The sequence below is a fragment of the Eucyclogobius newberryi genome, unplaced genomic scaffold, assembly GCF_026437365.1.
Source record: "Eucyclogobius newberryi isolate DKJ021-1_F unplaced genomic scaffold, fEucNew1.0.hap1 SCAF_12, whole genome shotgun sequence".
Classification (NCBI taxonomy): domain Eukaryota; kingdom Metazoa; phylum Chordata; class Actinopteri; order Gobiiformes; family Gobiidae; genus Eucyclogobius; species Eucyclogobius newberryi.
The window spans coordinates 16,565,448-16,578,214 of record NW_027315746.1 but is presented as its reverse complement, the minus strand read 5'-3'; the positions used below and the strand labels follow the sequence as shown (position 1 = coordinate 16,578,214).

General features: G+C 37.8%; 1 protein-coding gene across 1 annotated transcript; it reads left to right on the top strand.

The window, feature by feature from the left end:
- The first annotated feature begins 2,001 nt into the window (after positions 1-2,001).
- LOC140356177 (polymeric immunoglobulin receptor-like) lies at positions 2,002-7,044 on the top strand. Its single transcript, XM_072440967.1, has 8 exons — positions 2,002-2,143; positions 2,990-3,334; positions 4,636-4,717; positions 4,843-5,069; positions 5,520-5,598; positions 6,213-6,304; positions 6,787-6,836; positions 6,902-7,044. The coding sequence occupies exons 1-8, from the start codon at positions 2,095-2,097 to the stop codon at positions 6,974-6,976; spliced, it is 999 nt and encodes a 332-aa protein (XP_072297068.1). The 5' UTR covers positions 2,002-2,094; the 3' UTR covers positions 6,977-7,044.
- Positions 7,045-12,767: the final 5,723 nt, after the last annotated feature.

The window sequence follows — 12,767 nt, the reverse complement described above, 5'->3', positions numbered from 1 at the left end:
TTTTACTGAACAAATATTTAGAGAAAGGTTGACCCCACACAGGTTTTTCATTTTATATACAGATACTATGTACAATGTTAAGGCTAAAAATAGTATTTGTCCATCATTTGTAATAGAAAAACTGACATTTCTACCCATTAAATTCAAAAATGGAGTAAAGCACGCAAGTTCAGCCTGGAAGACCTACCTCCACCCCATCCACGTCCACTGCTGCCCAGGGCTCACCAGCCTCCACCTGAGTTACTCCTCCTCTACTCCCAATCAGAGCCTTGACTGCTCCATTCAAACCCTCGTGCAGTTGGCTCGGCCGCTTTCACCTCCCCATCTCCTCTGCATCCCTTACATCGTCCACCACCAGTGTCCAGGCCCCGGGAGAAACATCTAATATAAATCATGGCGCGGCATTAATAGCACTGACTTCTGCCGGGGTCTGAGCGCCAAATAACCCATCAGAAAGCTTGCTAAATGCTTCTTTTCTCTCCAGGGTGAATTGTTTTTGGTAATTTTTGTTGCGAAGTCTTAAAGCGATTAGCATGTAGCTCTGATGTCAGTTAATAATTGAAAATGTGTTTGGTTTACTTCATTTGCCCCTATTTTGCAACTTTGAACATTCCGGTGACAAACGTTAGGCCGTGGCTACAGAGCCGCGGCGCAGTCAAATAGCTCAGTAGTTTCAGGAGCCGCGGCACGGCCATATAGCCCCATGGCTAACCCGGCGCGGTCAAATAGCCCAGCAGTTTCAGGGGCCGCGGCACAAAATAGCCCAGTAGTTTCGGCCGCGGCTCTATAGACATACTTTAAAGCGTCAATAGTCTGAAGACAAAAAAATATTATTTACAGGCATGCAACAAACAGAATGTGATCTGGTCTTGGTTTTGGAGGGGATTGAGACTGTCAATCCCGAGATGTGCCTGCTTAGCACTGACATTTATTTCTGCCCAGACTTTGTACATTGTGTATTTATGGCTCGAACTGAAAGCAACAGACTGCAGGGACATCCTTGACTCACTGCACGCGCCGCTTTGGAATAATTGTTTGTTAAATGACTGGGCTGAGGCTGTATGTGTGGAGCGAATTAATCCGGCAAGTGAATACTGGACACAATCCAAGGCGCCCAAGCCTCAAAATCAAATAATTTTATTGCAGCTTGCCAAAACCCTTCTCTGCTTGGATGCGAAGTGCGATGGGCAACTTTGAAAAACGAAGCTTTAAGTAATGCTTGCACTCAAATCATGACAAAAAGTGCGACTAATATATGGGAACTTTTTAGACCTTCCTTTGATTTAAAAAAGGGTCAGAGTTCTAAAACCTTTTATAAAATGTACAAAACTCAGTGGATTGAAATATCAGTTAGACACAGAATTTAGAAAACAAAGTAAACCTATGACCAAGGGGGAGCCGCAAGACATTAGGCTCTAATATGGACGCTCTGATGCTGTAACCTTGGTGACACATTGCAAAGTAAAACATTATCTGCTAAACTAACTATTCTTAATTAGTTTAATCATGTGACAAAGTATTTTAGCGATAAAACATGGATGCAAGTCATAATAAATAAAACAAATGATTACACTGATTTTGATTTGGTTTACTGGAAATTAAAGGGGCACTACCTGCTTGTTTCCATAGCGATGTTATTCCCTATGCTTGAAATGTTCCACAGTATGGCATTAAACTGTTCTTCTTTTGCCCTTTTTCAAATACAGATGTTTGTATTGCAAAAAATACCCAGAATATCATACATTCTTACTGTGTGCGGGGTCGCCTCTCCGCAGTTCTGACCTGTAACTATGGCTTAGCATGCCTTGCTTGTTTCCATTGTGTTTAATGCTATACTATGGAACATTCCTGGCACAGTAATAACATGTCCACGAAAACAAACAGATGTTTGAACGCTCCAGCAGAAAAGTTACACAGTGAACCTTTAAGGGTTGGCTTTTCAAATCCAGCTGGCATCTCAACAGTTAACATCCACATCTGGACTCCATCAGTGTCAGTGATCACGTGACTGTAGGGAAGTCGAAACTCCAGCGGAACCTGCCTCTTGGAACCAAAAGATTTACCCAAGAACTTTAGTTTAAGTGTAATTCAGGCATGCCCCAGCACTTCATTCTTACTTTTGTCTTTTTACAATGGATTCAAGGTAATGACACACCAAACCCAATATAGCTCACATTGTCTATGCTGTTATGAGTTATGATGCTTTTTAACTTTCACTTCAGTTCTAGCTCATGCACACTTCCCACATGAAGAGTTTCCGTAGAATGCACATTTTGTTTCTGGAAGTTTTTTGTATTTGTATTTATCCAAACTTCCTAACTGTGCAACACCTACTGGCAAGTTAGTTTGACAAGCCATCAAAGGTTTATGTTTTTGTCTTACACCCAAATCTCTATTGTGTGAGCATCATCCAATTTCACAATTGTGTTGATGTTTGAAGCAGGAAAATGCACACCAGTAAAATATGGAACAAAACGTGCCCACAGGCTTCGTCTGCATATCCAAACATAGATGACGTGACAATTATTGGGGGCTGTTTGCTGAAAGTTGTAAACGCATTCTGACTTTCTAAGTAAAACTTGATACAACTGTCATGTGTAATTGTAGTCAATTATTTACCTTAAACCTACCAGTTTAATGTTGATCTAATATCTATATAATACTGGGTACATTTACATGGCCAGAAAAAAATCTGAAGTAGAATAATCAGATAACCCAATATTTAAGAGCAATCTGTTCACCAAAAACAGCATGTGACACTTGTCAGTTACTTTGTGGATTTTCAGAGTAACTGTAAGACAATGAATAATTCATTTAAATGTAAGTATTTCATTCATATATACATGTTTGCTACATTAGTTTGCCCTTTTTTGTGTGTGCATATTTCCCCTTGTCAACATAGAACAATAAGAAAGAAATCAGATTACTCAGATGTGGCTGTTTTTGCTCTGCATGTAAACTAAATTAGCTGTTTTCTCCTTTGTATCAGTTTGTCTGTGCAGCGTCACCATGGAGCGTGAGTTTTCTGTTCTGGAGGGCGGATCTCTCAAAATACCGTGCCATTATGAGCCACAGTATGCTGGTTATGTGAAGTACTGGTGTCGCGGGCGTACGAAAGACTTCTGCACCAGCCTGGCCCGCACAGACGAGCCTGAAACGCCCGACACGTCTGCTCAGAAAGTGGTGATTGATGATGATCCGGTGCAGTTGGTTTTCTCTGTGACCATGACGCAGCTGAAGGAGGAGGATTCTGGCTGGTACATGTGTGGAGTGGAGATCGGAGGCATTTGGAGTACGGATCCGTATGCATTCACTGACATAAAGGTCATACATGGTGAGTAAGGAAAAGTCCTTTCTCTCTAACATTTAACAGTGTCTCAATTAAGCCTAACGAGAGTCACTTAAAATTCAAAACCAGGACTTAAGACGGAAAATATCTACTTTTCTTCTGGTTTAATGAAGTGGTGCCACAGGAATCCCTAATAAATAACAACATTTCTTGACTTGATTTTCACTTGTCAAGGTGCCTTTTACATGAAATGGGGATGAGGGAGGGAAAGACATTCAGCAGATTATTGCAGTTTGAACTCATGACACCCGCTTTACACGTGGCTGGCATATGTGCTCTCCACTCAGCACGAGAGATCCTCTTTTTCCCAGCCTGACAGGGGCGGCACAGGCCTTTATCGTCCTGAGACACCTGTGGGCATTGTTTACCTCGTAACAGTAACATTGGCTTCCTCAGCCCTCAGGAGTAGGAGCATTTTTGACAAGAGCTTGACTAGAGAGAAGGAATTCATTAGTACATAATCATCATATACATAGACACTGACTCTTTTGCACTTCATTTCAAAATGTATTTGATATAAGTGGAGAGTGAAAGACACATTTAAGTGCAGTGGAGACATTATAAATGTCCTTGTGGATCCTTTTTGTGAAGTTGAGAGGTTTAAATGCCATAATCTATCAAAACTAATCTGTCAAAATTCAAAAGAGAAAAAATTAAATTCATCAGACTTTTCTGGTTGTACAGAGTTTTCAGTAGCCATGAAGTAATTAATTAAGCTAATTATATTACGTATTAATTATTATGAACCAATTAAGTGTCTTCTCAACTAACGAAAGAGATCAATAACTTTAAAACCAGGGGGTCTTTGAAAAAAAAATCTTTTGATTCCTATTATTAGCTTTTCAATCAAATATTACATAAAAACCTTTACAAAGTGTTGTTCATGGAGAGAACATTAAAAGCTTAGGGTTTGTACATGACTTCAGGTGCTAACTATACATTTGATTTATTTCCAGGCTTGTTTAGAACAATGAGACAAACACGAAGGGGGTTGGACTGCGTGTCACTGTCAAACTGCTCCAAATACCATTTCATGTGTAACCCTCATGGAAGATCTTATCATTTCCTCCAAAATAAAAATAATAATGATACCATTTTGGAGGCTGTACTGACCCTGCAGCTGAAAGTATGTACTTTATGACAAAGCAGCAACTAAAGGCACCTTCGCTTGTTACACTCACAGTGATAAGCAAAATGAATGGAACAAAATTATAATAAAATAATAAAATTATGTCTGCTTGGTTTTGAGTTTGGAGTTAAGTTAAGCGTCTGTGTTCTCTCTGCAGGTATGTCGGTGCTCCACAGCAGACTGAGCGGAGAAGAAGGAAGCAGTGTCACGGCCGAGTGCTCTTACAGCGAAAGATACAGGTATTTACGTACAGCGCCGTTACAAACGTACCCGTCCATTGAGATGAATCGGGCTGGCATCAGTGAACCGCAGACACACAAAGGCATTTTCGATTGACAGCCGTCTTTGCCTTCCGCTGTGACAGAGAGAGCCCAAAGAAGTGGTGTCGCAGTGGGGATTGGGGCTCCTGTCGTCTCACGGACTCTGAAGGAGTGTACACAGACACCTCAGTCGACATACGGGATGACAGAACTGGGGCGTTCACTGTGACCTATAAGAAACTCCAGATGAGGGACACGGGCTGGTACTGGTGTGGAGTGGGACAGAAGAAGGTCGCGGTGCATCTCCAGGTCCTTCCCCGGGTCACCACCAGTAAGTCTTTAGCTCTAGTACATTTGTGTCATCGGGTTATTCAGTCAGTAGTGCAATTAATCATATTAGAATTGAGATCGGATCATTTGAAATTGTCATTGATCAACTTGTTTTTTTGTTTGTTTGTTTTTCTATTTATTTTTTAACATGATATATTTCAAAAAGTGAAACGCATATACAGTGATAATATAATAATAATACTGATAATAATAATAATGTTATGTACAGTATGCGTCCAGGATAGAATCATAATCATAACACATACACAAAATAATGGAATGTCTAGTACTATGAAAGGGACGTATTTCACATTGTAACTTTGCATCATCCAGAAGCACAGCTCAGACTGTACTCTGTCCTACTAAAGTTGGTGAATCTTTACTTCCGTCTCTCACATATTGTTTACTTCCAATGTGGGTAAACTTTAGCCAACACTGTGTTGTTCTGCAGCAGCAGCAGTGATGCCTGTCTCAGCTTCATCCACTGAAACTCTGCCTCAGCCCATCACAAGTGCCTGGAACGCTCACAGGTGAATACACACATGACAGTCATATACTCGCTCACTGGTTTGAATAGCTACTACTTCACAAGTAATCAATTAGATATCTGTAGTTCAAAATATTCCAACAATAATGGTTCGTTGGTAGGTTGGAGTATTTAATTATGAATTATCAGCTTCCATCTCCTGGGCAAACCATTCATGCATTAGAAAAAAAAAGTCTGTACCAATTGGAGAATTGATTTATATCTATTTTATTTTTTTCCTTATAGGCACATATTAGGAACATAATTTTAGCTGTAAAAATATGACTTTAAACATTAACCAGCAATGAAACCCTCACCTCACGTAAATTCAAAAGTGAATCTTCATATATATTCCAACGCAGTTGTCCTATCAAAGTTTTGTCACAACTTTGCCCAAAACAGTGAAGTTAATTTCAAGTGCAGCATAAATTCCTCCGGCTGCTGTTTTCTGTGGTCTCTTGCTTATCTATCATTAAACTGGAGTTCAGGTGCAGTTCATCTGAGTGGAGCGCACACATAATGATGCTGCCATCTCGCCAAGGCCTATCTATTTGTCATAATTTTGTGTTGCCGTGGAGTTAGACGTGAGCTGCTCTTAAAGCTGGCCCTGTGTTTCAGTTACATGATCCTGGGCACTCTGTTGGTGTGCGCTTCTCTCCTGCTTATCCTGGGATTTGCCATATTTGCACGAAAGATGTGGAAACTGCACAGTAAGGATGTCTCTCTCTATTCTCACTTAATTTTAACCGTACAGGAGTAGTACCAGCCCCTCTGGGAATATTGAACAGAAAATAATGGTACACTCGGTCTGCACAGTATAGCACTTTTACTGCGATATCAGCAAACTGCAATCTCTTTTAACTAAATGTATCAGAATATGTTATAGATGCCGCCTATGATTTACACCGGCAGAATCACCACAATCTTTTGAACAAAGTATATAAATTAATATATTAAAGGTCTCAATGTATTGTGCAAATTGTGTAGTAAAATGAATTAACATTTATATTAGGTTTCTATTATTATAAATTTGTTTTTGTTTTTTTACATTTTAATAAGCCTTTAATTTGACACATCGGTGCATTCCCAAAAGATTTTAGTTTATTGGAAGTTAGTTTTGGACCAATCTGCCACGTAGTAAATGCATTTAGATTTTTTCATCAATAATTATAATCATAACGTCTATTTGCAGAGAATGATCCAGAGCTAAGACATGCAGAGGGGATGAAAGTCAGCTTTAATGTAAGTTTGCTGCATCACGCTGTATCATCTAAAACATGAATCATCTCTTTTCTTTCGGCTTTCAGGACTATTCAGACGAGATGCAAGAATCTGCTGTTGTTTTCCTCAACAAGAATTCCCAGAGTTCACCTATGCTTTGAGCAGGAAATATATTTTACATTTACTGTCACTGTATTTTTATACTTTTTTTCGTGCACATCCCTCACACAATACAGCACTTCAATGTGATGCGAGGAACCATATGAACCAAATATCCTGCGCCTTCCCCTCTCTCTCTATCGCTTCTCTAGGATATTTTAATAAAGATGTGTCTCTACAGGTAGTAACAGTCTGAAGAAAGTCCCAAATGTAAATAGTATATCATAATTTGTTTTTATATGGACTCTTAATTTTTTATTTTTTCTACTAATCCTAATTATACTGTATATAATGTAAATGTACATTTTGTATATTGCTGGCATTTTTACGCCTCGTCTGGGACTACAGTGGGAAACTAGCTAAACTATAGCTAATACTGGCACATTTACAGTAATATTAATGAATGTGCAGTTCAAATAAAGTAATAATAATAAAATAACAATAATTATCAGGCATACGATTATGGCCACTGACAGGTCAATTGAACATCAAGGCCAAGTTGTCATGACTGGTACAGAATGCTTTCAATGTATATATTTGATTGTTTTAGGCAGTATCTCAATTTTCCTTCTGTAAAAAGTACATCTCTTAAGTACTCACTAAGAGATGAACAAAAATAGCTCTGATGAGTGGTGCCTGTGAGGTCTGATCCAACAGAAGGCAGATCAGGCTGGTGGTCCCATGACATTTTGCTGCTTATTACATATAGTTTTAGTATTTTATCTCCTGCACCACTGAAAATCTTCTATCAAATGATGAAATGAACTGCGCATTTTATTTGCTTCTTTGACTGGTTAAAACTAGTTGCAACATTTGAATGTCAATTTGTACTGTTACCTTTATAATGTATTCAGTCAGTAACTTACCTTTATTGTCTTGTTTTATTTTTATTTATTTTTTTCTTTTATCACAAATGTTGCATTGTGTATCAACATTTCCAACATTCGATAAAGTAACACAACTCCTAAGCTAAATTATATTACTGAGAAACAATTGAAAACAAACAAAACATACACAATTGGTAATGCATATTTTGATACAGCCCTTTTGGGAAACATTTCAGAACATAGCGGTGTAATCACGTTTACACTTTTTTAAATTTGAAACAAACCCTGATTTTAAGACGTCTCGAATAATCTTGATTGTCTTTTAATGGCATTACGGGGTCAAATCAGAAAATGTAATGTACAATACATAGAAAATGGCGATGTTTGGAGCTGTTCAGGAGTCAACACCACACGGCTCTGTATTTCATGCTTGAAGTGCCTGGCCTCATTCTGAACCAAGTGAAGTGTTGGACTTGTAAATTGAATTGGCTAATGGGAGCGCTGTGTAGCCGTCACTCAACTTAAGCCTCCACATTTTATAACTAAATTGTGTTTTTTCATAGCTCTGTGAAAACCACCTGCATCATTTACAGCAAAAAGTTTTGAGAGCAAATGTATTGATAAAGCATCATTTTTAATATGTTTTATAATACACAACCTTTCCTACTTGCAAAATGGAGAGAGTAGAAATACAATGTTAGTGCGCAGCAAAATAATATTAAACACACAGGTTGTACTCAAAATGTTAACAAATAAAGGGGACGTATTTGAACTTTGAACCATGTTATAACTGTCTTGTCTTTATTAGTTTACAGAGTTGTGTTTGTTTGATTCATGCGTGTTTGAGTAATCCTGCATGGTCTTAAAATCGAGGCTCAAAAAATGTCCGTTTTCCCCTACCCCCATATCTCCGCCCACTACTTACTTGTGTCATGAAAGTCATACAAATGCCATGTACTAAAAAACAATAAAATGAAAATAAACCAAACTCCACTGCTTGTTACAGTGAAATACCACTCAGTTCTGCCGTTTTGAACAGGAAGTCAATGGACCTGTTTCTATTAATACATTTTTCAATTCAGCAGTTTACAGTGAACAAAATGTAAAATGACAATCCATGTATGTTGTAATTCAACACAACTTGAAAAAAGCATGTCTTCTTCATTAAAGAACCTCTGGATATAAATGGTGATTGACTTATTACATTAATTAGAGGCAAAAATAGAGAAAAAAAATCAAAGAAGAAAAGATCTGCTTCTAATTCAAACCATTTCACCTTTTCCGTGTCTTCTAAATGCAGTGAAAACATATGGTATGCCTTTCATTTCCTCCCTGTCAGCTGTGCATGGCCACATATTGTATAACCTTTTGCTGCGTAGGCCACTTGTCCAGTTTAGCATCACCACCGTGTTGCCTCTGCCTTGATGCCTTGGTCATTAATCTTCATGCATTTTGGGCGGTGCTTTTCTGCCACTAGATGGAGGTCAACCCTGTATGAAATATGTTCTTTCTACTCTGAATAGTCAGAACTGTTGTATCCACTCATGCGCATAACGTTATTTCCTTATGGTACTGTAAAAAGAGCTGGTTTGGTTGCCATTACTGTACAGTAGATGTTTTCAGGTCATGCCATCTTAGTTCTTACTTTGAATATATGTTCCAGTCGCACAGAGTGGTGTTGAAGGATGCATTATTAGTTTACCTGCAGAAAAATGTGGCGTGAAGGACAACTCCAAAGTGCAGACAGTGGCCAAGTAAGAACAGCTACATTTGTCAAGCGCACAAGGACAGAAGACATCTGCACATAAAACCAGATATCCATTACTGCAATACAGTATATATGTGGGCTCGATGAATGAGGACTATGGATATCAAATGGGATGACCAGTGTTAAGCTGTGCTCTATTCTTCCATGCCTTTATAGCTTTACCATCACAGTCATGTTCTTAAAAAGCATAAACTATTGGATCTTAACAACATGTTTAACCTTAAAAGAGCCTGGCTGATTTACAAAGTCCTACTCCTACTGGAAGCTACTACCGGTAATTGTTATATTTATATGATATTTCAGAGGAATTGTTTCAGATGTTTGTCATATAAATTATAATAATTGACTTTTTATTACATTTTATCCACTATAAATTCGCCATCTCAAACATATATTCTGTTTCATGCTTTCTGTTTAAAATAAATAAATAATAGTAATATAGTTGTTAAGAGACATCAAGATTACACAAATTCAAGGCATTTTTCCCAAAGGGGAATCATTGTATCTATAATATACACGTATGAAAATATCTGTTTCCTGACCAGTTTGTTGCAGATGGTAGAGTTGCATTTTTCAGCTAAGCGTATTATGTATTTCTTGTTTTGAAGCCATACATTTCTTATGTCCCAAAGATTTTCCTCTTGACATTCTAGAAGTGCAGACGTTACCCAGAAGAACACCAAAACACACCCTTTCCGACAGCTTTGTTCCCACTGATTCTCACTCAACAGCTGGATGATATTTTAAAGTTGAAAGTCTATTCTTATATTGTTAATGATCGGGAAAGTCTCACTTGTTGAAAAGGCCACAATGACAGACTACATCAAAGTCAGCGCCCCTCGGTTGTAACTTAAATGTCAATGTCATTGTGAAGCAGAGTTTAAAAATTGCACCAAATAGGTCAAGAAGCAATTTGTCCTCATCACCAGCAGAAATGCCACAACTATAGCCATGACAACGGCGTTAGACACACATAGATCATTAAACAAAAATAAATCGTTTTCAGTTTAACTAAAAAAGACATTTCAACAAGTTCAGTTTTATAAAGAATAATACATCATAAATGACTGAATGATGCCCGGATGTTGTTCGTAGCTCTGTGCCTTGCAATCTACCATTGAATGTGGGTTGATTGCATTTGCATTACGGCTCAAAAGATTCCATTTACTTGAAAAACGAAGGATATCTTTGAATTCTGGGCAACACACAGAAATAGCTCATTCAGTTGGCCTTTATATTTTCAAGCTGTTGCGGTTGTCCAATAAAAGTAAAGCTGATATTGCATTTTTCACAATGTAAATAAACAAAAGCAAATGCCATTTCCTGCTGTGCAAATGCTTTCCCAAAAAATACATCAATAAAGAGCATGTTTTTGTTTTTCTACAAGTTCCTACAAGATTATTGTTGTATTTTCATAATTTTATCACATATTCGGACTATTTTGAACTATAGATTGTAAATAAAAACTAAGCGCCCAAGATGCTTACTGCACAGGGCTTAGTAGGAGCTGCAGGTAAATACCCTTAGAACATGGTACACACGAATGCGGATCTTTGGTTGTGTCTTGGGAAAATCTCTCCTTCACTGAACTACAAATCCACTCCTCCAGCATTTTTATTTGATGGCACCATTGTTGGCGTCAAAGTCCATATAAATCCTTTCATTTGTTACTAGGATAAGTTCATCTTGTGTTTGCTGTCGTTTAATCAATAGCAATATGTGCCATTTCCAATACAGCAGTGGATACTCAAGTCACGTTATATGCTATTTTTCACGAAAGAGAATACAGCAGAAAGTGAGATCAATATCAATTTCATGCTTCTATAGTGTAATTTACTGGTGCAACGACTCAATGCTCGTCTTTATCGTAGCCGCATAAGGGAGGATTAGATTTGGAGTTTTCTGTTTTAGTGGCTTGATGACGTCCCCTGTGGATTTCATATCAGTCACAAAAATTCCAAAATTATCTCCGGGACTTGAGTTGAGCGCCGTGGGTGGCTAATGCTTTGTAGGGCAGAACATTTAGAGCAGTACTTACAGTATGTTGCACAGCTAAAGCCAGCGGATAATTAGCTGTCATGAATTCAATACTCCCACACGGTATACAAAACCAGTGCCTGTTGGGACCCTCACCACCCACTCAGTAAGACACATCGAGACTATATGTATGGAATAAAAAGGAAGGCATATCAAGTAAGTATTCACCTTTTGGCTGTTAAGCTGTTCACGCCCAAAGCAGTGAGATTCAAGGCTGGACACTTCTGCTGGCTGCTCGTCTAGTTTTTGCGGTGGTGGAATGTGTGAAAAGTAAGTAGTAAGTAAGTAAGTACTACTTAAACAACATTTTTGGCATTTTGCTTAAGTATTATTTTTTTTTACAGTGAAAGCACTTTTAGTTTTTTTTACTCTTTATGTACTTTTAAGGCGAGACACTTCAAGTGAATAGAAAATGTGAAGATATACATTTGAAGCTCACATAAATGTAAGAAAAACGTTTTTCGTCATGTAAGTTTTTCATTTAAAAAGAAGGCATTTTACGTGTTTTATTAAACGGCAAAAATTGCACATAGTTTAATCTGAAAAATAGACAGAGCCTGATTGAATGTTTTAATTAATTGAGTACTTCTTCCATCACTGAGTTTTTACATTTAGTGCTGCTGTTGTTGGGCTCTTATAAGTGACATAAAGACAAATAACAGTATCAGTTACCAAGCGGCGAGTGGTCACATCAACTCAAAGGTCAGTGGTTTGATCCCAGCTGAGGACCTCACCCACTTTGCATAAAATATAAATTGGGATTGTTTAGAAGAGAGATTAGGTTAATTGTGTCACAATATAATTGTCAGAACCACAAGATAATTATGTTGACAATTTTAGAAGCAAAATTAAGTATTTTTAAATTAACCCAGAGTCCCAAAAATATATCTCTATTTTATTCTTCTTCTTTTCTGTCTGTTTTTGTCACATTATCTTTGATTTGTTCTTTGTATTTCATAAAGATGGTCACAAAATTGAGGAATAACAATATATTGAACACTTTGGGTTTTTTCTCTCACAATCATAATCATAACAACAATTTTATACTGTGACATCCCAGTCCTGGTGTCTGAATGTTGGGGTGGTGTTTTTCCTTACATTTTTATTCATGATCAATTTCTTTTGTGTATTTTACCTTAGTAGACACCAAAATACTAAAGC

Excerpts from the sequence above, each read along its gene's own strand:
- LOC140356177 (XM_072440967.1), top strand. The coding sequence starts at position 2,095 with ATGCCCCAGCACTTCATTCTTACTTTTGTCTTTTTACAATGGATTCAA. Across the intron at positions 4,718-4,842 it reads TCTTACAGCGAAAGATACAG|AGAGAGCCCAAAGAAGTGGT; the intron begins GTATTTACGTAC and ends CCGCTGTGACAG. Across the intron at positions 6,837-6,901 it reads GGATGAAAGTCAGCTTTAAT|GACTATTCAGACGAGATGCA; the intron begins GTAAGTTTGCTG and ends TTCGGCTTTCAG.